We start from the raw sequence: 22809 nt of genomic DNA on the forward strand, positions 1-22809 counted from the left end.
CTAGATTAATTAAGACCTCATTACTTTTTTCATACATGCAATCAGTGCCATTATTATATATCATATATTATATAAACACCGTTTGCATTAATAAGACCACAGTATTGTTATCACATGATGCAGAAATGTGTGAGCTGGATTTCATACATTCGTGATCTATTGTTCGCGGAATTTTTCATTTTGCTAACTGAAACGAAGAGATTGATATTCTTGTCTATATATTCTCGAGTTGAAAGTTCAGATCCTAACTGGGTTTGCTGTTGGCTGTAATCAGGGAGCTGTAATATGTTGTGGATATCGGTATTGTTGCAGCAAAAGTACTAATAGAGACAATAAACTGTTTTTTTTTTTTTTTAATTTTGAGGACTGCTGAACAAAAATGTTAACAATTCGGGCTGACTAAGGTTGCATCGGTATTTTTGAACCATGTCTTGGACCTTCAATCGTCTGCGAACATGCGGTGGGTGATAGCTGAAAGAATAGTAATTAAAAACTCATTATATAAATTCTTCTTTTGAAGTTTGAAAATTTGGTAACAATTTCATTCTCTTCACTTTAGACTCTAAAAATTTACGTAAAAAAGCAAATTACATATATTGGTTCCATAAAGTTTGAATATCGAGCGTTTCGTGGTCACATATTTTGTATATCATACATAATTAATTGCTAGATAATCACAAGCCAGAAAAATGCATTATTTTCGTTGAGGCAAAAACTTTTTTACTAGCATTAGTTGTACATATACATTCAAAATTACCTCTTAACTAAAATTTGAACAGTCATCTGTGTGCTTCATTTTTGAAAAACACTTACCTATCATTGTCCAGCCTTCTTCGACGTCCCATATTTAAAGCGGTTTGTCTGACTAATGTGCCCAACACCCGTCGAGACAGCACCATGCCATCAACCAATGGAGTAGCTAAATTTATTCTAGATACAGGGCCTTGTAGTCTTACTCTCATCAAACCACTCGACAGTGAATGTAAAAAAATGACTTGAACGTCAGAAGGCCTTACACCATTGGAATGCTCGAGACCAGTATGAGTGCAAGATAGAAGGTCAGCTGCAGTAAGTGTTCAGATTGTTATTGATTAGCTGTACATTTATAACAATGCATAAAAATGGGTGACGGACACATACATTCAATTGTGCTTGATAATTGAAAGGTTAATAAACTAGTCGATTTACTTTTATCAAATGTTCAGTTTAAGGTTCTATTTTCACCTCACAATAACTATTTAACGTTGAATAGGAATTGCCCTTTGATGTAACGAGTGGACGAAGATTTATTGTTCACTTACCGATTGGAAATTGCAAGTGATCTTCTAAGCTCTCTAGCCAAACAACTAATATTCTTGTATCAGTTTGCATAGGGAGACTGTGCTTCGTGCTTCTTCTAGGTTTAATTGGATCCCCACTTGATGTGCTGGATGGACCAGAGCCTGGTAAACTGGGAGGCTGTTTGTCAAGGTCTAACGACATAGTTCGAGAATTTTGACTTCCTGACTGATTAACCGAATACGAACGGGTTCCAGCACTTTCACTAACGCTTCGCTCGAACCAAGCTAGAATGAAAATTTTTGCCACAAATAGGATCAGAGAATTTGGTAAAGCAAAACTGAAACAAAGAAACAAAATTATACCAATCAAAAAAATATGGGCATGGCTAAAACATATTTCAAAAAATCTTTGAGAATTACCACAGAGTATTTTCATATCTCACATCATTGTTTAAAAATTTGTTGAGTATCATTGAGGTGCTACAATGAAACTAAAAAAGTAAATAATCCAAGTCATGTGTATTTGCATTACCTTGGCCACCGCTTATATCGCTATTATAATTAGACTCATCAATGGAATCGGAGCTCATGTTCCCCATCAAATGTGTCGGCACTATAAACGCCACTTCTGAGCTCACATCAGCCCAGTATAAAATATGCGTGTCGCCGTTATACAAAGCACCGCCATGATCGCTATGAGCCGGTTGCGGTACAGTAACTGGAATTGTAGCACGCCACGATGTAGAGACATGTCCTGTCCATCCTGCATGAGATGACACTGAGACTGGCCAGCCAAGTGAACTCAGGAACTCCAAAAAATGTGGAGATACGCTCGTTTCATGTAGCTGTCGCGTATAATTTATCGACAAAAAGAGATGATATCAGTTTCAGGTGTAGGTTCAAAAATCAACCCCTCAAGTATTCATTTGGCTCCATTGAATTCTTCATTCAAATCTGTACATACTGTAAAAGTGGACAAGAATCGAACTCACCACATTAGAGAGTATTTCTTCAGCAGATTTTTGACCAGCTCGAACGTAAAATACGTGTACTGTGTCGCAGGTTCTCGGACTTGTGTGGTCCAAACTTTCCAAGTCTGTGCAGAATCCAGGCATTGACGGATCCAAAGCTGTGAGCCCGCTCGTGGTAGAATTTTCGTTGTCATTTTGGTCTAAATTCAAGAATCCAAAATGGCTGAGGAACAATCTGGCTGTTTGAAATTCGTGACAAATTTTTGGCGGGGTACATTCTTCAATCTTTTCATCTGCGTTTCGAGCCAAATCATTACTGGACTTTGATTCCAGATTGATTTGTCTCTCCAGTAATTGTGACAAAAGATGATGCTCGTTTTTTACTGTATCATTATCATTCATTACTGCATCCAAGCTTGGTATTGACTCATCCCTATTATATCCACAATCAAGAATATCAATAATTAACTTGATGCCAAATCAACAGCCTCAATTCTTGTTCAATCATTTGAATAACTGTTACTGCATGTCAATATCTACTTACACTCTACAATGTGGAATGCGATCAACATTATCAGGGAAAAATCTCGGCTTATAATCTGGTCTTGGTGTAGCCTCGGCCAAAGGCAATGGGCGCCCAGGATTTGAGTTCATACTTCTCACGCTGGATTTATGCCTGGGTAAATGTCTAAGTTGCATTGTCCACGCATGTCGACCGAATGGACCTCTTATTAACACTGTAACAGTAGGTTGTGGATCCTGATCATTCCCTAACGGCTCTTCTAGCAGAGCTAGCATCGTAGCATTTTCAGCTACAAAGTAACGGAATCGTTCAACTGCAGCTTGTCGAGCTACGCGGCCGCCCGTCCAGCTGTTACAGTGACGAAGTAGCAAAACCTCGTCAAGTAGGGAAGAAAGAGATTGCGCTCCACAGGCACTTGGAAAATATCCTACCTGATTGTAGAATTATTGAAATTAAAATATTTAACTAACATGATCGTTCGTTTACAGACTTCATTCCGAATAGAACTTACCTGTTCTAATATAATTGTCAGGAGTGCATCAGCTGCGTCTCTAACTCGCATTGATGCTGGTTTTAATTCTTTTTCATCTTTCATTTTAATTGGTTCTCCTGGCTTACCAATGCTCTTGGTACCAGACACACCTAATTCAACTACTTCCAAAACTGTTGTAAGACAATCCTTGTCCTGTAAATGTTTATCGTTATTAGTAACCAATTCAGCTGGCATAAATAAGAAATCATTCAAACGTCTTGATTGTCTTGTACAAACTTGTAATAATTGTGGGTGAGCAGATAACCATGTGGTTAGACAAGTGAACGCTGCGACAATAGATGAATGCAAGTCCTTAGAATGAGCTGGTGGTGGTCGCCAACATTGGTAAGTGATATAATCACACAACCATTTTACTGCTCGTTTACACTCAAGAGCATCTATGACAATATGTTGTTATGAGGTTTTGAACAACTTATTCAAATTATTTCTAGGACATTCTTTATACTATGATATTTTCAATATTTCTAATATTCCTAAAAACTCAAAAACTTTTTTACTGAAGAAATGATAGAGCGTGATGGGAGCTAATTGCTTTTTGGGCATTACACAAAACATAATTGGAAGTCCAACCTGTTAGCTTCCGAGCTGCTTGACATATGTAATGTTGTTTTGATTAGTCATGATGTTTTAGTACGAAACAATCGCAAATCTCTTGTTATAGTACAACATAGAATAAACCGAAATATTTACCTGTCTCTCGAATATGCGTCCTTGCTAAACCTGCTAGCAATTCTAATGCTGCTAATGAAATGTTCAAGTCTGTTTTCCACGATGATATTAATCTGTGACATACCAAGTATGTGGCTCTTACAAAAAGAGCATGTGCAGAATCTGTAACAAAATCAGTATACGAATTTAGCCTGAAAGTTCCTTTGATGAACGTTTTGCATGGATGTGGTAGATAAACAGTCAAATACGTTTACAATTGGTGATATTAACGTCAAGATTAAATTACATTTTGGACAATCGGTGAGTGCACAACAATTCAGTACTGCAGTACAGAAATAATTACCAAAGTATTTACCAAAGGCAGAGTTTTCCTCTTGAAGTGTGACAATATCAGAGCCATCTCCAAGTGAACGTAGATCACTGGAAATGCTTACTTGACTTGTTGAATCACTGGCGACTATCAAGCAGGTGATGATGGTACAATGGTGAATGCGCAACGGAACACAACCCAAAATAAAAATGAGAAACAACACGTCACAGAAGCGTGAGAAGCAATCAAAGATAAAATGGTGATTGTTACGACAAAACTAAAGTTTTAAGAGCAGGTGTTTGTGTTGCAAAATCAAATGCAAATTTCACACCGTAGCAAACCTGTTCTCTTACGGTCGATACAAATTATCGCAAGCTAAAAATTACAATAAAAGGAGATGCTTGCAGGTTAAACTTGTGATTAGTGTGCAAGACCGCCATTATTGAAAATATACCACGTTTCGATGAAAACGAAAATGGTACAATTAGCCAAATTCGTTTGTATAACAAATCGAAATTGAGAATCACTGTTCATGTATATTGTTGAATTTACTCTTTGAACCCTGCGAGTTGTAGCATACTTTATTTTAAAAAATATTGTGCTTTGAGCAAACTGATTAACTTTTCAATTAGTACATGCTATTTATCAAACGAAACAGTGCGAAGGCTCAGTTACAACGTGGCAATCAATAACAATGAAATTTTGTTCTGCTTGAAAAATTCGGAAAAAAGTGTGTCTTTCTTAAAAAAAATAATATCCCAAATAATAATTACTGTTAATTCAATCGTAATAACAACTGATTCCTTAGACGTCTTATTACCTGATGATAGCAAATTAGTTGTAGTATCACTGGTGATTGTATCAGGTTGAGTTACTTGTTCAACCTCTTCAGCAGCTGCCGAGTCTTGTACGCTCAACATCAACCCCCCTGTAATAACAGTGAAAAATGAAAAACATCTTTGCAGAAAGAGAAGAGTTGGATAAAACTTGTCAACTAATATCTCAATCATACCTAAGAGCATGTGTGTGTTTAAGGGATCAGATTCGACCTGTAATGCATTTATTAGCAAGTTCATGAGTCTGGGTTTTAATTGTACAAACGTCACTGGATTCTTCTCCTGATTGATTATCGCTGTTAAAGACGGTAACTCCTTGATAGGCAAGTTCTAGATTAAAAAAAAAAATGCACATAAGCCAAAATATAACTTTTACAGAAACCATTGAAATCATTGATTCACCAACAAACGGATGTTACCATTACCTGTAGATTTAGCGGAAGTGTCAGCATAGATATCAGCAGATGTATGGAAGCTCTTCTCAATTCGATTCTGGACACAGCATTTGACTTTAATTTCAGTTCCTTTTCTGGTAGCACAATTTCCAAAGCAGATATAACAGCTGGCACCAATACTTGTACACCGTCAAGATCAAGACGAAATAAGTCTGCTGAATTTAACAAAATACTGGCCAAAGTTTCTCCACATTCTCGTGTCTAAAAAATGTAAAATGAACGTTTCATCATTTCAGAATAGCGTAGTGTAAATTGCTGATAAAAGTTTGCCCATCTGAATACACGATTGTTGAGATCCAAGAGAAAAGACGATTATTTGCGATTACCTCGTTTATTTTAAGGCCGTGATACATAGCTTGATAGAATCTAGCTAAATAAACTGGCAAAATTTCTTCCCCAGTCTTCTTTGCACAAAATATCCTGCAAAGTGCTCCCATAGCTTCGGCTCTACCTGATTCATAACGGTCAATACCAAGCGATGGTGGGATTTCACTAGTTGTTTCTTGCAATGAACTTGGTCCATCGACAAGAACTGATGATGGACGCTTTGAAGCACCTGATGGCTCTGTAATAATTTTACAAATTATAGGTATCTGTTAACTGACTTGGATGCAAATTCAAAAATATTTCAACCTATTTGCAGATTGATATAAAATTTGAAAATGAACGCTTACGAGGCAAATTTTGTGACCATCCATCTGTGCCTATAAAAGCTGCTTCGAAAAGCCATTCTCCAAACAAATGTAATATACTGTTACATTTTGGCCTTCCTGGTGCTAAGGGAGGCCTGATGTCTTGGCCTAGCGATGTTACAGCTAAAAAGGTAAGATTTTAACATGATTTTCAACATTTTTCTCATCTAAAGTTTCATTCCATTATAGCAGCTTCTTACAACCTCATTTAGCCTTACACGTTATGCTCGAAGTTGATGAGGGGCCAGAGTTGGGGGTCGATGCAGGCGGGTTGCTAGATATGCGACTTGTTGTTAATCCAATTAGAGAAGCTTTTGGGATTCCTGATCAATAAAATTAAGCACATGATGATAAGTTGTAAATATATGATTTTTTTTTAAGAAGCACTTCAGTTAGCTATAACAGATTTTCCGAAATCCTATAAATATTTTGCATAAGAGTCGTCAAAAGTTTGGTAAAAACTGAAGCATATGCTGAGATGGTAAATGTGCCAATAAATGAAATTTCCTAACCATCTCGTGTAACAGAATAGCAACGTGCAAAGACAAGTTTCATACTAGTGATGCATTGTGCTAACAAGTAAATTGTATTCAGGAAGCTGCTCTCATAGGTTTATAGATATTATTTGTATGTATAACTGTAAAATACAAAGTAATTTCGCAGATCTCATAGGTTCAAAGGTATTGCATCTTGCGCTATTACATCATGAATGAGATAAATGCAGGAGTTCTCTAAGAATTGTAGTGGTAAATCAGTGCACTAATAATAATACCCTTAGTAACAGCAGAAGGTGTGACACTGAAACTTTTGGCCAGTCTTCGCTGTGTTGGTGGTGTGGGGGAGGGCTGTGGCTGATCTTTACCGCCAGCTTTATCTCCCGCCACACCACCACCTCCGCCACTTGCAGATGCAACACTAGTGATGCAACACTCCTCCCAGCAGCAAGCCTGTGATACCCCTGGAACATTCGCATTACCATGCGACCACAACCAAAAAGTAGAAAAGGTTGCGAAAGTGCTGGATTTGGCATTGATAGCCATGTAAGTGGTATGTGATATTTGAATTTGAATAAGACTTTACAATGTAATATGTACATTTAATTTATACTTTGTAATAAATTTTTTTTTTAATCTGTAATACACTGAGAAATTGAACAAAAACAGAATATACAGATTAATTTCACAAAAGATATCAAGTTTTCATCAAGGTGTTATCTAGTTGGTGTGTATCGACACATTTCTAATGAATCAAAGGATTTCACTAACGCCTCCCCCATACATATAAATATGAAAAACGTGCTTCAAACCACCCACATTTGTATAAGTGAACAGAGAAACAACTGTAGCCACTACCGCTTTGACAAACAGTAATGAAATGGAGACCCAGCTTCTTAGCTTGAATTATTATTGTATTGTATGGAATGGGAAATATTGCTGTTGAATTATTGATACGTACAGTTCGAAAATTGTACAAATATTTGAAACCTTTTATGAAGATATAACGAAATTCATTAATGTGGTAAATTTTATGATATATACACATGATATTACAAATATAATCATAATGTCGGGGATTCTACTCACCCAAAAAAGCATCAACTTGACCAGCAATACCTTTGATAGCCTTTAGAAATATTTGTGGTAAGCCCTGTAAGCAGGGATGCTGGCATGGATCAACCACGTTTTGACTAGCGATAGCGTACTGCAAAAATGCTTGTGTTTGAGATACTACAGCTGGTCTGCACAAATCTACTGGATCGCCAACAGTTCGTAGTAATCTGTACCACGATTGTGCCACTGCTTCATCAGACATTGTTTGAGGTACCAGGTGTGCGTCTTCGTCACCTAGTTTGTATCATTATGTTCAAAACTCTGACAATTCATACGTTAATGTTAGTAAAATTTAATTAGAGTTTCATTATTTCACATTTTCGAACAAGAAAAAGTAGTAATCTCGTTGATCAGTCCAAATGTAGGACACTAGAGTTAAGAGGATCTCGGCAAGCAGATGGTTCTTAATCTGAAACTACTTACTGATTTTTAATTCTGGAAACATTGGACCGTACATAACTTGCAGTAATTTTGCGGTCAGAGCTAAACAAACACGATTCCATTGCTCTACCAGAGCTAATCTATGACGCCATCGTAAACACGATTCTCGTAATGTGCGCCACAGTGGAGGAGATGGAAAATTGCGTTCACAGGCGACGAGCCATACCTGAAACAAAGTGACATTCTCCATACATGAATTGGTCTGAAATAAACGAGATTGAAGATAGCAGCCAGAATTAGCAGCCAAACGTTCTAATGTTCATTCGAATAATGTAGCGAAGACCGAAAATCAAATTTTTGTTAAATACCTTTAATCTGTAATACTTTTATAGGATTATGAGAATAAAACTGAACTGTATTTTTCTATTTCCGAAAAGTTTAATACGTTTGGCTGTGAATTCTAGCTGCTAGCTTCAGCTTCACTAATTTTAAATGCTTGTTATTTTTCTCAAAAGCATTGAGTAATTTTTACCTCCAACAATACACCAAGAACTCTTTCACATAGCTGTTCACCTGCATCCTCTCTAACAGCAGGTGGCGCTAATAAAGCATCGTTTATTCCAATTAAAAACAATAATAAGCTTTCCCATGTTTCTCTCTCCAAAGTTGCAGGTCCTCTTGCGACTTGCTGGAGAGTTCTGAGCACCCTGTGACATAGCACAGCTTGTCTATTTATTGTGTCAGCCCCTGCAAAAGAGTGTAACAAATTGTTATACAACAAAAAATGAAGAAAATACTCAAGATACCTAAGATATTGAAAGACAAGTGCAGAAAGTGTTAGTTTAGTCCTTTACCTAAATCCTGGTACAAAAATGGCCAGACTATGGACAAGAAATATAGAAAAAATTGGTTAGTCTATTGATAAGGGTTACGTAAGACAATAAACAATTGGTACAGTTTTGTCAAAGGAACAAAAATAGTCGCAAAATTACTCAAACTGAGCCTTAAAAGTTATTTTGTTCCCATTGTAAGTTGATACAAAATAACTTCAACTAACTAACTAATAGAACTTTAAAACAGACAAATGATTCTAAAACTGTGCTCAGATTATTTTCTAAAAGACTTATATGTTATAATTATAAATTAATTATTATTAAACTGATCAGTAATATTGCATTAACTTGAAAGACATTCTTGTTATTACAATCTCACCAACTGAACTAACAACAAAAACAACAAAAAACAGTGTTAAACATATCTTACCTTCTCCCTTTCTTGGTACAAATAAATTATGGAAGTGGCTGATTATTTTACGTGCATAAAAATTTGGGTCCTCGACAATGGGTCTTGGTACAGAAATTTTTGGCGATGAATACAGAGCAGATAGCCATTCGCAATAGACATTAACACAGTCTCTGACAGTATCATGCTCCGCCAATGGCAACGAAAGTCCGAAGCAAATGACTTCCATACACCACTGAACTTCTCGATCCGTAGTCAACGGGCTGTGCTCAGCTGCCTGTGTTATGCCAAGATTGGTAGCTAGCTGACGAACGATCGAGAGCGCTACTTCTCGTCCAGCTACAGGGTGGAATTTTTTTAAAACGCTCTGGCTGTCCTCTGAGCCATTCTGAACCAGTGTGCTCAGGGAGGCCCATTCTGAATACATTCCTCCTCCAGAATCCTGTGCAGAGGTAAGGTTACGATATGAAAATAAAAACATGGTTATTAAACTCTGAAACGCATATATGCGATGTCGTGATATTTAATTTTCTACGAGAATATCGTTCGGCCGTAATTTCTCCATTGTTATAAGACATCATTAACCTTTCGTTTGCTATCTCCGACGATTATTTAATAATTTACCGAGATCGAGTTTCTTGGCCCAGTCATTATTGAGGTTATACATGCAACTTTGACAAGTGTCGGGCTTTGCATCAACGATAGTCTACGTGTCAAACGTAATATCGAATGCTGGACTGTAAGGCGTATAAGTTACCTTGAGATTAACCCTGTTGAATACGCCTAAATTCATAGATTACCATGCGCAAGTATGACGTACGATTGGAAAGGAATAATTAATTAACTTCCTACTCTGACCTGTCAAACTCAGCCAGAAAACTTCGAATATAGCTCGTGTAGCTGAAAAGCTGGTAGTAGCAACGCAAACCTAATCCGAAATCCATCCACCTAGCGGTAATTTGGCAAAAGTAACTCTGCGCGCAATGCGCATGCGCACTAGCTGATTTGCTTCATGGGTATTAACAAAACTACGAGCCTAGAATAGAAACAAACTGAGTGTGGGCGAGTTATCAAAGATAGGTGTAAATGATGAAACAGATTTTTGGTCATACAAATTTAATCCGAACAATCAACTCTTTGTAATGAAAAAAATGAGAAAACCTGTGGACGTCCAATAAATAAATGAACCAAACAAATCTGATCATTAATCATTTTAAGTGAACTACGCATAAGACTCTGGGTTGAGAACCAGTATTTGAGAACACAATTTTGGCTTTCTTGTTACATTAGCTTTATTCAAGGGAGGACGGGTAACTAAATGATTGGTACACCTGGATGTATCACAGATAATGAGTTATCGTTTATTGAAGAGTTCAGAGGTAAGTATCACGCGGTTCTTCTTGCCACCGCTCTGGCTGAGTGTAACAGGTCTTGCTTTCTTGGGCGCGCGCGCGTGGTGAGTTCTCGAACGATCATTCGTCGCAGAGACGGAACGTCAGCGTCTGCTTACGCTGCCGCTTACGATCTGGGGCGCTGCTCTCAGCTCTGACGACGGGCGAACCTGGTCGTTGTCGAGAGGTCGCCACACAATAAACTTCCGCTGGTTGCGCATTGCCAGAAATTTGCTGCAAGTGCATTGACAAAGATAAACAACGGTATTTTAAGTTTGATGCATAACTTCAAGTACATTAAATCATAACGGTGTATTTATCGATTCAAAGTGGGATAAGTGAAATATCAGTGAGGGTTCAGAATTGCGTCAATTCGAAATACTACTGATAATACAAAAGATTTAATTCGCTGTGATGAAAGGTTATCGTTTCGGCGATAAAAAAAAGAGAGAGTGAAATTTTTCACTTCCTATGCTGCGCGAGCTGCTTTTGTTTACATGAGTTTAGCTTCGGTAATAGGATAGTGTTTTGCAGGTTTTGAAGCAAGTTCCCTGAGCGATTCCTCGTTCCCAAAACAAAGCACGCAATGTTATAACATGAATTAACCGATTTTGATGTGATATTCGGCGTGTTTTTGATAATTAACGCAAGATCGGCTGCGGTCGCCATCAAGTTTTTGAAAATTGTCAAGAACATTCATCAATCACGATGGAAGAACAGGAAAGTCATAGTTCGAAAAGAAACATGTCTGATAGTCTGGAGGCCGTGCTTGTCAACGTTGAAAATACCGATCCAAGTAGTTTCATTCACATTGACAAAAATGAGGTATTACAGTTGGAATAACATTACTCACACTATAAACTTCACCAGCTTCTTATTGGTGTCAGGAGTTTCATGCACGAATTTTACCATGTTCTATCAAACACTCACTCACAAAAGATTTCCTCATCTTTGAGCCGCGCAGTTAGTTTTAATATATTTCAGTTCAGTTCTATTTCAATCATTGCATGTCATAGAACCCGTGTTCTATTTTTCATAGGTTAACAAATTGCCGAGTATATATATTCTTTTTTATATATATGATTTTACCACCAAATTATATCCTTTTTGTATACATTATACAGTTACGACAGAATCGATAGCATGATTTATACATCATGAGCATTTCCCATTTTCTCGCAGTTTAAAATAGGTAGAGGACGATCGAACGACGAGATACTGGCTAATATTTCGATATCAAGGCAGCATTGTATTATCAAACGCTCAGACGTTGGCGAATGGACGATACAGGATTTCAGTACGACTGGTACTTTTGTCAGTGGGAATCAGTTGGCACCAGGAGAAATACGGACGATTAAAATAAATGATTCTGTACGGTTTGGTCCGATGTCTGAATTTTTGTACAAAGTGCAACTACTCTCTAAGAGTGAGCCGCTCGCCAAGAAGGCGAAGATGTCTGTGCCAGAGATGGATTTACAAGATATTGTTATGAAGCAAAAGACTTTTGAAGAATCGCAGCAAATGGAAAGGGATAATCTTGCGGAACAAATGAAAGCCAAACACAACGAGCAACTGGAGTTGAAAAATGAACTGCAAAAGTTGTTGAACGAAAGAGAAGCGGCAAAGGGAGTGAAGGATCATTTAAACAATCAGATCAACATGCTGGAAAAAAATATAGAGGAAGTCAAACAGGCCGAAATGAATCTTGAGAAACTGAATCGAGAGTTGTCGGAACGATTAGATAAGGAGAGGCAAGAGTTTGAGACAAAATTGAACGAGGAGAAAAAGAAGCTGGAAGAAGCCTTGGAGATTAGTAGGAAAGAAAAAGAGATGTTGGTCAATAATATGAAAGAACAGTTGGAGAAACTGAAAAATGAACAACAGATTGAGTGCAAAAAGCTAACCGAGTCACTCAGCGAAGAAAAGAAAACTGCTGAAAAATTACAGAGTGAAAAGGTTGAAATCGAACAAAAACTTAAGGAGACGGAAGATGCTTTACTCAAGATAGAATCAAAAGCCAATGAACTTCAAACTACTCTTGAAAAACAAAATGGTAATTTTATCTACTGTGGAAAGTATAGTTGAGTGGGTACGATGGGTAAAATAGATTAAAGTCATTTCTTCATTTCAATTCTGGAGTAAATGACTAATATTGAAAAAATCGTGAATAGCCACTTCAGTTTTGCATAATATTTCTTGTCCTATTCTAATGAGTTAATGTTGTTTTTTACGTGAACGCAAATTTCGCATCTACACATATTATAGTTGATTTTTTTTTTTTTCTCTCAAAGTTATTAAGAATAAAAATTGTATCCTTTTTAAGTTTATTATGAAATTGTGGCAGTGTTAATCTGAAAAAAAAAATCAAATGTTTCTTGTTACATAATTTAGTCATGATTATTTTTCAGCAGAGTCAGCTGCAAAAGTTGTCGCCCTCGGTACTGTGGCAGAAAACGTTGAGATTATTGATGAGTCACATCTGACGATTCTAGATACGATAGATTTGACTAAAGAAACACCTACGAAGAAAGCTGCTCCACCGAGCAGCACAGTGTCAGCTAATGAAGACGTCTTCAACAAAGTTGGCGATATCATGGATGAACAGTTGACATGTAGTATTTGTTCAGAACTATTCGTAAAAGCAACAACACTGAATTGTACTCACACATTTTGTCAGTATTGCATAGATACTTGGGAGAAGAAAAAGAAAGAATGTCCGGTGTGCAGAACGGCAATAATTGCCATGAATCGATCTTTGGTTTTAGACAATTTCATTGACAAAATGGTGGAAAACTTGTCAGTGGAATATAAGAAACGAAGGACAGATATTGTTGAAGAACGGAGAGGTAAACTCGGCCTTCCTCTATCTGTTGTAAAATCTAACGCCTACCAGTTTTGCACTGTATTATAATTTGTAAAATTGTTTTTAGTATAAATTACATACATTTTTTTCCAAAACGGTGGGTTTTATTGATTCTATTAGGTATTATTGACTTTAAGTAAAGGAAAATTAGTTACAACCATCTGACAGTGAATGTCGGTGGAACGATTAGTATTTCCAAATCGTATGCTATGATTGATTTATGATAGTGTATCCATCATACGAAATCTGTTGAAATTTTATACCACAATAAACTGGTAGGTGGTGTAATTAATTGTACTAATCTTATTAATATAGAATACGATACATCAGAAGTCGAAATCAAGATGCCATATATCCTACATTTTTCTCACAGCTTTAAACTAATATTTTTCAGAATATGAAAGGGCAGCAAAGCAACCGGCGAATCAAGCACGTGGAAAGAAAGGTCGAGGCCGAGGTAGGGGAGGAAACGCGAATACAAATACTAATCGTACTGGAAATACTTCTACAGCAGCGACTAGGTCAGTAGGTCAGTGTGTAAATTCATCACAATAGATACTGACATGAGCTTTTAATTCGAATCGCATTACTACGTAGGGCGATGTATACATGTACCGTTTATTCATTCACATTGAGTAGAGTAGAAATTTCTGGTGGATTTTTCAAATCGACATATACTTGTATTACCCATCTCAATTTAAAAAGGCGCCATCTACTGAAATGTTGAAATATGTAACCAACCCATGAAAAATAACCACCTTGCGTTTGAGGAGTTCGAAACTTGTATTCATGATTAGTTTCCTTTATTTTTACGTATAATCGAAATGTGCGCCAGCCTCTTGGTGCTTTACTTTTTTCGTGAAAACAATTTAATATTCCTGATGCTTTTTTTAATTTATTTTTTAATGGAATTTTCATTGCATGTATAATATACACACTCAAAATCTTTTATATTGTACTTCTTACTAAATATGACTTCCCTTTGTCAATAATTAGTTAAAAAATTAATTATCGTTATGACAGTCTCATGTACTTTAGATTGAGATTTTCACATGTTTCGACATGGCTTTGTTAATGTTATCTACATCCTGAAGTTGATTTTACTTGTCGAAAAATGTTTACATGTAAACAAGAATGATAGTTACCATATTATTCAAGTTTGTAAGCAACTTTCGTCTGATTTGGCCAAGTTATTTCTCCTTATTAGAATTAACATATCTAATTGTGTGCCTGTTTAAGAATATGTTCGAACTTATTATTATTTTTATATGAACGTGAGACTGTACGTGGTTTAGTAACATTTCCTGTTACCTAAGTTTCACCAGCAATACATCTATGACAATATTAAAAGGTTTTCATAATCGATATACTGTATTTTTCGAATTAGACCCTCGGGACAAAAAAGAGATTTTATTCAAAGATAAACCGCATAACTGTATGAAAATTGAATCATATAACTATGAAAATATCAAGCGATTAAAATTTATCTGACAGTCGGACAGCCGGTAACAATCACATCCCAGGCAGGACAAGCGGTAGCAATCCGGATTGGAACAATGCCTCAGGGTCAAGCGGTCAACATCGCCAACAACGCTCAAGTAGTGGTAGGTGTAAAAAGAAAGGACCTCATTACCCTGCAGAAATTGTGTTGTGCTGTTCCATTCTATTCTAGGAAGTAGTCTTACCATTCGTTGATGAGTACTGAAGAGCTTTCTTGGAATGTACATATGTGTTATGGTATATTCAATGATTGGTACAAGATGTGTACCAAAATGTGGTTTCAGTAAGATGAACTAAAAATGGGGTTGATTTTTGATAGTATTTGAGAAAACACAATATACGTTATTTATCAGTCACTTCAATTTATATTTATTTCAGGTGGTACCACAAATCATGAACAGACACTCGCATCCACCCAGGGTTCAGGTAATACAACCCAACAGACCAACGATGATGATGACGGTTCAACGTGGAGCACGTCGACAGGTATATACAATTTTCTATCTTTATTGACCTGGCAAATGAATGGCACACAAATACCAATTTTTTTGGATTGTGTTTGCAACAGACGGCGACGGTGAGGATACCAACTCCCTCTCATCCGTCTACTCCTATAGTCAGACCTCTGAGGATCCGGAGAGCCACTCCGCAAACATGGACATCTCAATCGACTCAGGTATGTCCGATCCTGTGTATAGTATGTGTTTTTCGAACTGAAGGATTTAAGGCTGAACCGTTCATGATTAAAGTTTTGGAATGAATTTTTAAAGGATGAGTCAGTAATGACTCATTCACTATTGAAATTTACGGTTTTGAACATTAATTTGCATATTTTTTCGGCAAATAATTAAAAAGATGATTAAAAGGGTGTATTGCCATTTAGAAATTTTTTTTATGCGATACTTGCAAGGCGATTAAGGTCTCTTTCATGAATCTTTTCTCAATGTCTGACTTCAGATGGCCACAGCAGCGACGATAGCTGGTCGGGAATAGTCGATGGATATGAGGATTATTGGAGCGAACCACAGGACGACTATATAGAAGGTCGAATTGGTGCCCTTTACGGTGGATATGGTAGTTGCTATTCCTGCGGAAACAGGGGGCATTGGGCTCCGGGATGTCCATTCACATGATTTTGTGAGATTGACAAGTGACTGAACATATTCTAGAAACGATTTTGAGGTGTATGCAATATTTATCATTTTCAATCCACTCGATTGAGTAAAATTTCGTTGCTTCGTTGAGTGACTTATGGACCAGATTTATTTGGGTCATTTACGAATAGCATTATTATTATTATTGTCATTAAATTTTGATGATAATATTAGTTGAGCACTTACTGTCGAAAATTATACGCAGTTATTTAAATCTCATCAATCTCGTTCATCCCGCGATATTCCATATTCAGTGTATCAGCTATAACCGAAAGTACTCGGAAACTTTCGAAAAGCCATATTAATAATTTGAATGATATCTATTTTCTAAGTTCAGACATCCCCGGATATTGATTAACGTTATCGAAATTATTCTGTTACAGTAAGTTCGTCAGTAGTGTTGTCATTATTTACGTATAGGGTTGATAACAATTTTGGAAGGTGAAATATTCCCGAAAACTTATAAACGTTATCATATTTAATTTTGAAAGATTTTGCAGAAGAAAATCGTGCTCATAAGAAAAAAAATTAAAATTCAGCACACTGGTTGTACAAGGCTTTGAGATGATTACTTTTCATTTCTTGGATTGCAGCAGCATTATAACTTCACTGTACATTTTACAGTGAATGAATACAAAACTTACTGCTGGAGAAATGAAATTAAATTGAAAAATAATTACTTGTATACAAATATTACTTTTAAGAACTTTGCTCCAAAATTTACGTTGTAATATTTGTAATAATCAGTTAGAGAATAAATGAAAAATTATTTTGTAAACAAGGAATATTCATCATTTATTAAAAACAATTGGTAAATTCATTTCTAATAGTACGTATCTACATTTCATCACACAGTGGTACATACAGATCTTATGTCGTACTTCTTGTAATGTCGCGCGATCGAATAAAGAATGGAAAATAGTTGAAATTAGTCATAATGAGGCAGATGGTCTAGTGACTTGTAAAGTTACAAGTTGGACTAGCACACAGACGAGATCCGTGTTTTATGAATTTTGGTAGACATTTTTTTCTCACGATTAGTCATCACATTAAACTTATTCTTGTGCCAATCGACGTTATATGCACTGATTATTAGATAACAGTGAACATGTTTAACAAATGTGTGATAGTTTAACTGTTCAGAAAATCAGGCCATACTTCATGCAATCTTTCGTTGAAAAATATTTTTCTTTCTAATTAATATTACGAAATATTAACGAACAATTAATGCAAATTGTAAGATGTTGAGTTTGATGACCTGGTGAAGTTCAACAATTGGAACTTGAAAAAATTCAATGTTGTATTACTGAACCTTAAATTGAGCTGCATACACGCATACAGCACGGCTGCACAATGCGCACACGGATTTATATCAACGATAGACAAAAGCTCAATAATGAAAAACAGTACACCTACGTTTTTACTTATCTTGTCCTTCTTTGTTTTTAAATAAGGTTAATTGTAATATTAAATCGCAATGATACGATATTATCACATGAAATATGTGTTTGTTCATTACAAATTTTAAATATTGTAACTATTATATGACAAACGATGACGTATTTTTAAATACTTTAGGTTCGTTAAATTTATTTAAATTTAATTAACTGAATACAAACACTTATTTAACACATTTGCTAAATGTTAATCTTTTTTCTTATCTGTTTCAGTTTTCGGAGCATTTTCTATAGCTTTTTGTCCTTCGCCATCCTTAATCTCAGCTTCCATCTCGCCAGAAAATCCAAACTCATTTACCCTTGTGAGATCAGTCTTGTAAATCCAACGCTGGTATAAGAATATAAAGAACACAATATCGTCACGGAAACAGCCCAGCCTGTATAGCGTTGGCATTTTTATAACAAATGCAAATATGTCATCGATGAAAGTGTTCAGGAATTTATAAGACATCATGCGCCAAGGTAAATGCGCAACACTTTTCAATTTGTAGTTAATAAAAAGTTGGGGCGTCATCATTATAAATCCAAAGGTGAGTAAAAATCCGTAGAGCATATTAAGGACCCAAGAATACCATCCTTTGTGCTCGAGGTATAAGAGGGAATAGATAGCGTAGCCACCCAGCAACGGGTATAATGCCCACGACAGGTATCTAAATGCGAGTCTATCATATTCTTTAGTGGAAGATTCAACGTACGACCCTTTGTCGTGGAATGATAATTTTGGAATTATTCCTAGGATCCTATCATCTCTTCTGACTGTGATATCCACCACTTTGTTAATTTTCCATATTTCTATGCACAATCCAATAGCACAGCTAATCCTCACCACAGTATTGGTCTCATTATCCAGTACGTAAAGTAGAACTATTAGAGATTGGAATACGTTGAAGAATACTGAACGGACAGATAACCCTTCAAGGGATTTTCGATTATTCCAAAATTGAATGTCTGAAAAACAATTACAGTAAACATGGTATTAGCCAGCTGTTTAAGAGAAATAAAAATTATGTGCTTCATATTTAACCCTTCTGAACTGAAAAGAAAATATGTTGAAGCATAAGCAAAAGCAGTCAACTTGTCGATTACAAAAAAAAAAAAAAAAATCAGGTCTTATATTTTTGAGTCAAGGTAACAGTAAAAGCTATGTTGTAAAGCAGAATGTTATCTTCACCTGTATTATCACAAATGTTTATCTATTATTTGAACTGCTTTATAAGATATGCTACTTGTGTATTGAGAAGGTTGTATTTCAATAATTCACTATTCAGGTATACTGGAAAAGTAATGGGTGAAAATTATTACTCACCATTTTTGAAGGCTAAAAGTTCAAAAACGCTGTGCAAAATTGATACAGCAATGGTCATTCCTAGCAGATACGGATTTGTTTCTAACAACGTTTCTTTCAAAGTGTCTTGATCACTGTCGTCCTCCTCTGCTGCATCACCTAAGTAGAAAAAAATAACTTCTGAGTTCAATAATTGTACAAACTAAGTTAACAGTTCTTCGCGAAAATTCCAAGGCATTCAAAATTGTGCAGGGAGACGATTTTCCACATTACTTTCAAAATATATTTTGAAAACTTCCAAGCTTAAGGACTAAATACCCATAAAGGATGAAGTCCATTTATTCCTCATAGTTTGAGCAGAATAGAGTTGCCATTTGAATAGAGATAGTGGCTGGTATGTTAGATGAAGTTCAAGTTCCGTGACTGTCTCATTCAGTGGCTGGTAATCACGTTGCATGTTCCAAAAATCATTGGTGAAAATTACTGGCTTGTACTTCGCTCCCCCAGGTAGGAAGTAAATATCTGTAGAAAAGAAACAGAGGTCATGTATTTTCATCGAGTGATTTATTTCATCAGCACACTCACATTCGTCTAAAGGTGGTGGAACTTGTCCTTGGACCCAGTTTGTTTGATCTGTCACCAGATTAATTGTTAGGTTGGGATGCCAATGTGAAACAATTTCTTCCTTCATTGATTCTGCTTTCTGAAATAATGAAGAAATTTATAGGTAAATATGCCCGCTAAGTTTGAAATGAAAAAATGAATAATCATTTGCCATGATCATTTTCTTTTTTCTTAGGAATTCTACAGTACAGTTAAATTAAAATCAGAACAATAGCAGTATTCTAGAATTTACTGTGGTTATCTAAATTTTGAAGAAACAACAAACAAAGTAATCGATATGATCATAATATTTTTACAAAATAGGTGCATATCCGTTATTTTGCTAGACAAAATTAATGTTACCTCAATTTCTACGGCTGTGGCTGATGTTTCCCCAGTGAGTAAATTGTGCGTCCTCTGGTATTTGATTTTCTTAAATTTATTTAGCATTTTCTTTGTGTACGATACATACTGTCCGGCATAAACACCTTTTCCTGCACCAGGATCTGGTGATTTTCCATTTGGAGTAACGTAAATGTGTAAATAAATGGATCCATTATGTTTTAATTGGTCTGGCGGTGCAAATTTGTGCTTCAATACTTTAGTGCCATCTTGATCAGGTCCACTGTACCAATCGCCATAAATCATCCCTGACTCCAACCAAATTAGGGCATTTGGATCTTTGTAATCCTTAAAGTCTTCAGCTTCTGACAAGTAAACGTACAGATCGAACAGTGTTCCATTTTCAAAAATGTTTACCGCAGGTACTTTGGCAATGCCTGGACCAGCACTGCCACTACTTCCTGCTGCTGTTGTAGCTGGGTCAGTTTGAGGACGCCGGAAAAAGGAACTTATGAAGTAAATTATGAGAGCTCTGATAATCAGTGATTTGGTGACAGCGAAAAATGACTCTAGACGAGTCGGTTGATACTTTTCTCTTTGTTGGTCAATCTCTGCATTAATCTGAAATTTAATGACATTGCATTAATGAAACAGATTATACTAGAAAATTTAGATTCGCTAATAGAAGAATACTATTGATAAAAATTGTAGAGTGGATTATTGGAAAAATTTCACTTGGTCCAAACTTGCACAATAGAGAATAATTTGAATCATACACAAGAGTGTATTAACAAGCAGCAAGCGTAACATTAGAAACAGGTGACTTGCATCTGACCTAAATGGCCTAAATTAGAAACTTGAACACACAGGGTTTGAAAAAACACGAGCACTGCCAACTGAAGCGGCACACAGAACAGTTGAATAAATCTGTCACAATCTAAGATAAGAAATATTATTTGCAGACTGTACGATTTTTTTAAAACATGCACGTGCACAGGTTTCTAAAACCTTCAACTTTTGCAATAATATATTAATAGCGGCAAAAAATTTCGCGACTATATCAAGGCCAGTTATTTAACAGATGTCCGAAACCTTGTAGTTATGTAGCGAGTATCGAGGCATGGGGATATGCAGCTTTTTACTGATGTCCTTGCTTTGTCAAGCTGTCCTATTACATACCAAATATGCCTTGCAATGCAGAAAAATATGAATTTGTCATACCCAAATTGCGACATTTGAGGTGCTTTCTATGAAATTGCGAACTGAAGTGCGAATCGTAGATTGGCGAGACCCTGCATACCGTCATATTCTTACAATCAGTTACTTGAAGGTTAACCCATATGATCTGATAATATTAACGAAGAGCCCGATTTCAAAGTAATATTGGATTTTTAGAAAAGTTGGCATTTCCAGGGATAAGCCGATGCAACGTGATAGATAAAAAATTTCGGACTATTTTCGTTTATTTCGATTCCCATTTCGCGTATTGATCTCACATTTCGCGAACTTGTCATGTATGTTAGGTTAGGTTAGGCGTGGGTTTATTTCTCACCGCAAACAAGTGGTCATTAATTACGTGTGCACAGGTGACGTATGGTATTAAGTTGTCGTCTGCGTTGCGGTTTTTGCAATCGACACTTTTATCGAGAGTAAACTCCCGCAGACTAATTGGTATTAATTAATTTTTGACACAACGAAACGGGAGTTTTCGTCCTGGCGGGGTTGTAAATAGGATTTACTTACGTCTCGCGGATTATCGGGGTCATCTGCTGTCACTAATTCTCCATTTCCTTGATGGTTTTCCATGTTTTCTTGCCTTTCCTCACCGTTAAGATGATTTTCGTTTTCCTCTCCGCCCGCCATTTTCGTTTTCATGCAATTGATGAAAAAACAGTGCTAGAGAGAGAGAGCGATGCGTGAGACGGGAGAAACAAAGGGGGAGCGAGTCTGACGGAAGTCACTAGACTATGCGTGGAAGGGGATTCGATATTCCCATCAAGTAGGTTGCAATTGCGCAACACATTTTTAACAGGAAAAAAATGATCCCTAAGGCCCAGTTCCACAACTTTAATCATTGAAATCTACAATCCGAATTGGAATTCGTTAAGGATTTTGTGATAAATGTTTACTGAGTTGAAATTTGTTGCAATTACGTTGGATGCAACGCTTATCATACTCATATCGATGAATAAATTGTTAGGTATAAATTTGTTTGAATTGCTCAATTCTGTGGAAATTGTTGACGGAAAGTAAACTGATTCGACTACACATATGGATAAATGATCTAAGCAAAAAAAGCAAAATCGATTCCACTCTAATTGATGAGAATTTGTAATTTAAGTCCTTCAGTCAACGTTTTTGTGAGTAAAAAAGGAGTAAAGTTGCTTAGGCTTAATAATTCAGTTATACGTATTAAAAACAATCTATGGAAGGTAATGCCATTTCGTCTGCGATAAATCAGTGTTGATAATGATATATGAAACAAAATGAATTTCAACATTTGTATTTCTGATATTTAGATCAACGGATGTCACGTGGATGACGAGACAGTAAACGTGTGTCAAGCATGATGAGATCAATTACACAACGTGAATAACGCGCTTCAAATTATTTAGGTTACCGGATAATAAAATAAGTTTAGAATTACCGTCGTGTAAAAATTGCTGTAAATTACGTAAATACACTTGGTTAT

The 22809-nt window shown here is 36.2% G+C and overlaps 3 protein-coding genes across 16 annotated transcripts; 1 reads left to right on the plus strand and 2 right to left on the minus strand.

Annotated features, from left to right (window-relative positions):
- Nucleotides 1-288: 288 nt before the first annotated feature.
- Nucleotides 289-10432, minus strand: LOC124215074 (ral GTPase-activating protein subunit beta). Of its 12 annotated transcripts, none has more exons than XM_046617996.2 (24): nucleotides 10280-10432; nucleotides 9544-9964; nucleotides 9135-9161; nucleotides 8813-9027; nucleotides 8323-8506; nucleotides 7873-8133; nucleotides 7062-7247; nucleotides 6508-6612; nucleotides 6272-6412; nucleotides 5924-6162; nucleotides 5568-5798; nucleotides 5319-5472; nucleotides 5127-5234; nucleotides 4352-4453; nucleotides 4018-4158; nucleotides 3898-3912; nucleotides 3544-3704; nucleotides 3286-3459; nucleotides 2796-3205; nucleotides 2273-2684; nucleotides 1813-2125; nucleotides 1302-1565; nucleotides 814-1063; nucleotides 289-471 (listed from the first exon to the last, which is right to left on the minus strand). In XM_046617996.2, the coding sequence occupies exons 1-24, from the start codon at nucleotides 10313-10315 to the stop codon at nucleotides 354-356; spliced, it is 4668 nt and encodes a 1555-aa protein (XP_046473952.1). In that variant the 5' UTR covers nucleotides 10316-10432; the 3' UTR covers nucleotides 289-353. The 12 variants fall into 12 exon arrangements, with proteins under 12 accessions (XP_046473952.1, XP_068990741.1, XP_068990743.1 ...); XM_069134640.1 differs by having other exon boundaries at nucleotides 4340-4453; XM_069134642.1 differs by having other exon boundaries at nucleotides 4340-4453; nucleotides 10381-10398.
- A 642-nt stretch (nucleotides 10433-11074) lies between these two features.
- LOC124215076 (E3 ubiquitin-protein ligase RNF8) lies at nucleotides 11075-17597 on the plus strand. 3 transcript variants are annotated; one of them, XM_046618003.2, is made up of 8 exons: nucleotides 11075-11738; nucleotides 12096-12966; nucleotides 13322-13759; nucleotides 14171-14305; nucleotides 15271-15380; nucleotides 15655-15762; nucleotides 15845-15952; nucleotides 16234-16402. In XM_046618003.2, exons 1-8 carry the CDS (start codon nucleotides 11622-11624, stop codon nucleotides 16267-16269), a joined length of 1923 nt encoding a protein of 640 aa, XP_046473959.1. In that variant the 5' UTR covers nucleotides 11075-11621; the 3' UTR covers nucleotides 16270-16402. The 3 variants fall into 3 exon arrangements, with proteins under 3 accessions (XP_046473959.1, XP_046473958.1, XP_046473957.1); XM_046618002.2 differs by having other exon boundaries at nucleotides 11077-11738; nucleotides 13325-13759; nucleotides 14171-14297; nucleotides 16234-17597; XM_046618001.2 differs by having other exon boundaries at nucleotides 11078-11738; nucleotides 14171-14297; nucleotides 16234-17597.
- Nucleotides 17197-22801, minus strand: LOC124215077 (putative lipid scramblase CLPTM1). Its single transcript, XM_046618004.1, has 7 exons — nucleotides 22765-22801; nucleotides 21861-22013; nucleotides 20139-20738; nucleotides 19758-19875; nucleotides 19491-19694; nucleotides 19194-19331; nucleotides 17197-18835 (listed from the first exon to the last, which is right to left on the minus strand). Exons 2-7 carry the CDS (start codon nucleotides 21990-21992, stop codon nucleotides 18075-18077), a joined length of 1953 nt encoding a protein of 650 aa, XP_046473960.1. The 5' UTR covers nucleotides 21993-22013; nucleotides 22765-22801; the 3' UTR covers nucleotides 17197-18074.
- Between the last annotated feature and the right edge of the window lie 8 nt (nucleotides 22802-22809).

The sequence above is a fragment of the Neodiprion pinetum genome, chromosome 3 (genome assembly GCF_021155775.2).
Source record: "Neodiprion pinetum isolate iyNeoPine1 chromosome 3, iyNeoPine1.2, whole genome shotgun sequence".
Classification (NCBI taxonomy): Eukaryota; Metazoa; Arthropoda; class Insecta; order Hymenoptera; family Diprionidae; genus Neodiprion; species Neodiprion pinetum.

What these genes read in the sequence shown, in the direction of transcription:
- LOC124215074 (XM_046617993.2), bottom strand. Translation starts at nt 10,218, where the DNA reads ATGCAAAGCCCGACACTTGTCAAAGTTGCATGTATAACCTCAATAATG. An exon ending in CACTTCCGCTAAATCTACAG is followed by an intron (nt 5,473 to 5,567) that starts GTAATGGTAACA and finishes TTTTTAATCTAG; the next exon opens with AACTTGCCTATCAAGGAGTT. An exon ending in CGATATAAGCGGTGGCCAAG is followed by an intron (nt 1,566 to 1,812) that starts GTAATGCAAATA and finishes TTTTCATTCTAG; the next exon opens with CTTGGTTCGAGCGAAGCGTT.
- LOC124215076 (XM_046618001.2), top strand. Translation starts at nt 11,622, where the DNA reads ATGGAAGAACAGGAAAGTCATAGTTCGAAAAGAAACATGTCTGATAGT. An exon ending in TATTGTTGAAGAACGGAGAG is followed by an intron (nt 13,760 to 14,170) that starts GTAAACTCGGCC and finishes AATATTTTTCAG; the next exon opens with AATATGAAAGGGCAGCAAAG. An exon ending in AACGTGGAGCACGTCGACAG is followed by an intron (nt 15,763 to 15,844) that starts GTATATACAATT and finishes TGTTTGCAACAG; the next exon opens with ACGGCGACGGTGAGGATACC.
- LOC124215077 (XM_046618004.1), bottom strand. Translation starts at nt 21,992, where the DNA reads ATGAAAACGAAAATGGCGGGCGGAGAGGAAAACGAAAATCATCTTAAC. An exon ending in TCCACCACCTTTAGACGAAT is followed by an intron (nt 19,695 to 19,757) that starts GTGAGTGTGCTG and finishes TCTTTTCTACAG; the next exon opens with ATATTTACTTCCTACCTGGG. An exon ending in ACTTTTAGCCTTCAAAAATG is followed by an intron (nt 18,836 to 19,193) that starts GTGAGTAATAAT and finishes ATTGTTTTTCAG; the next exon opens with ACATTCAATTTTGGAATAAT.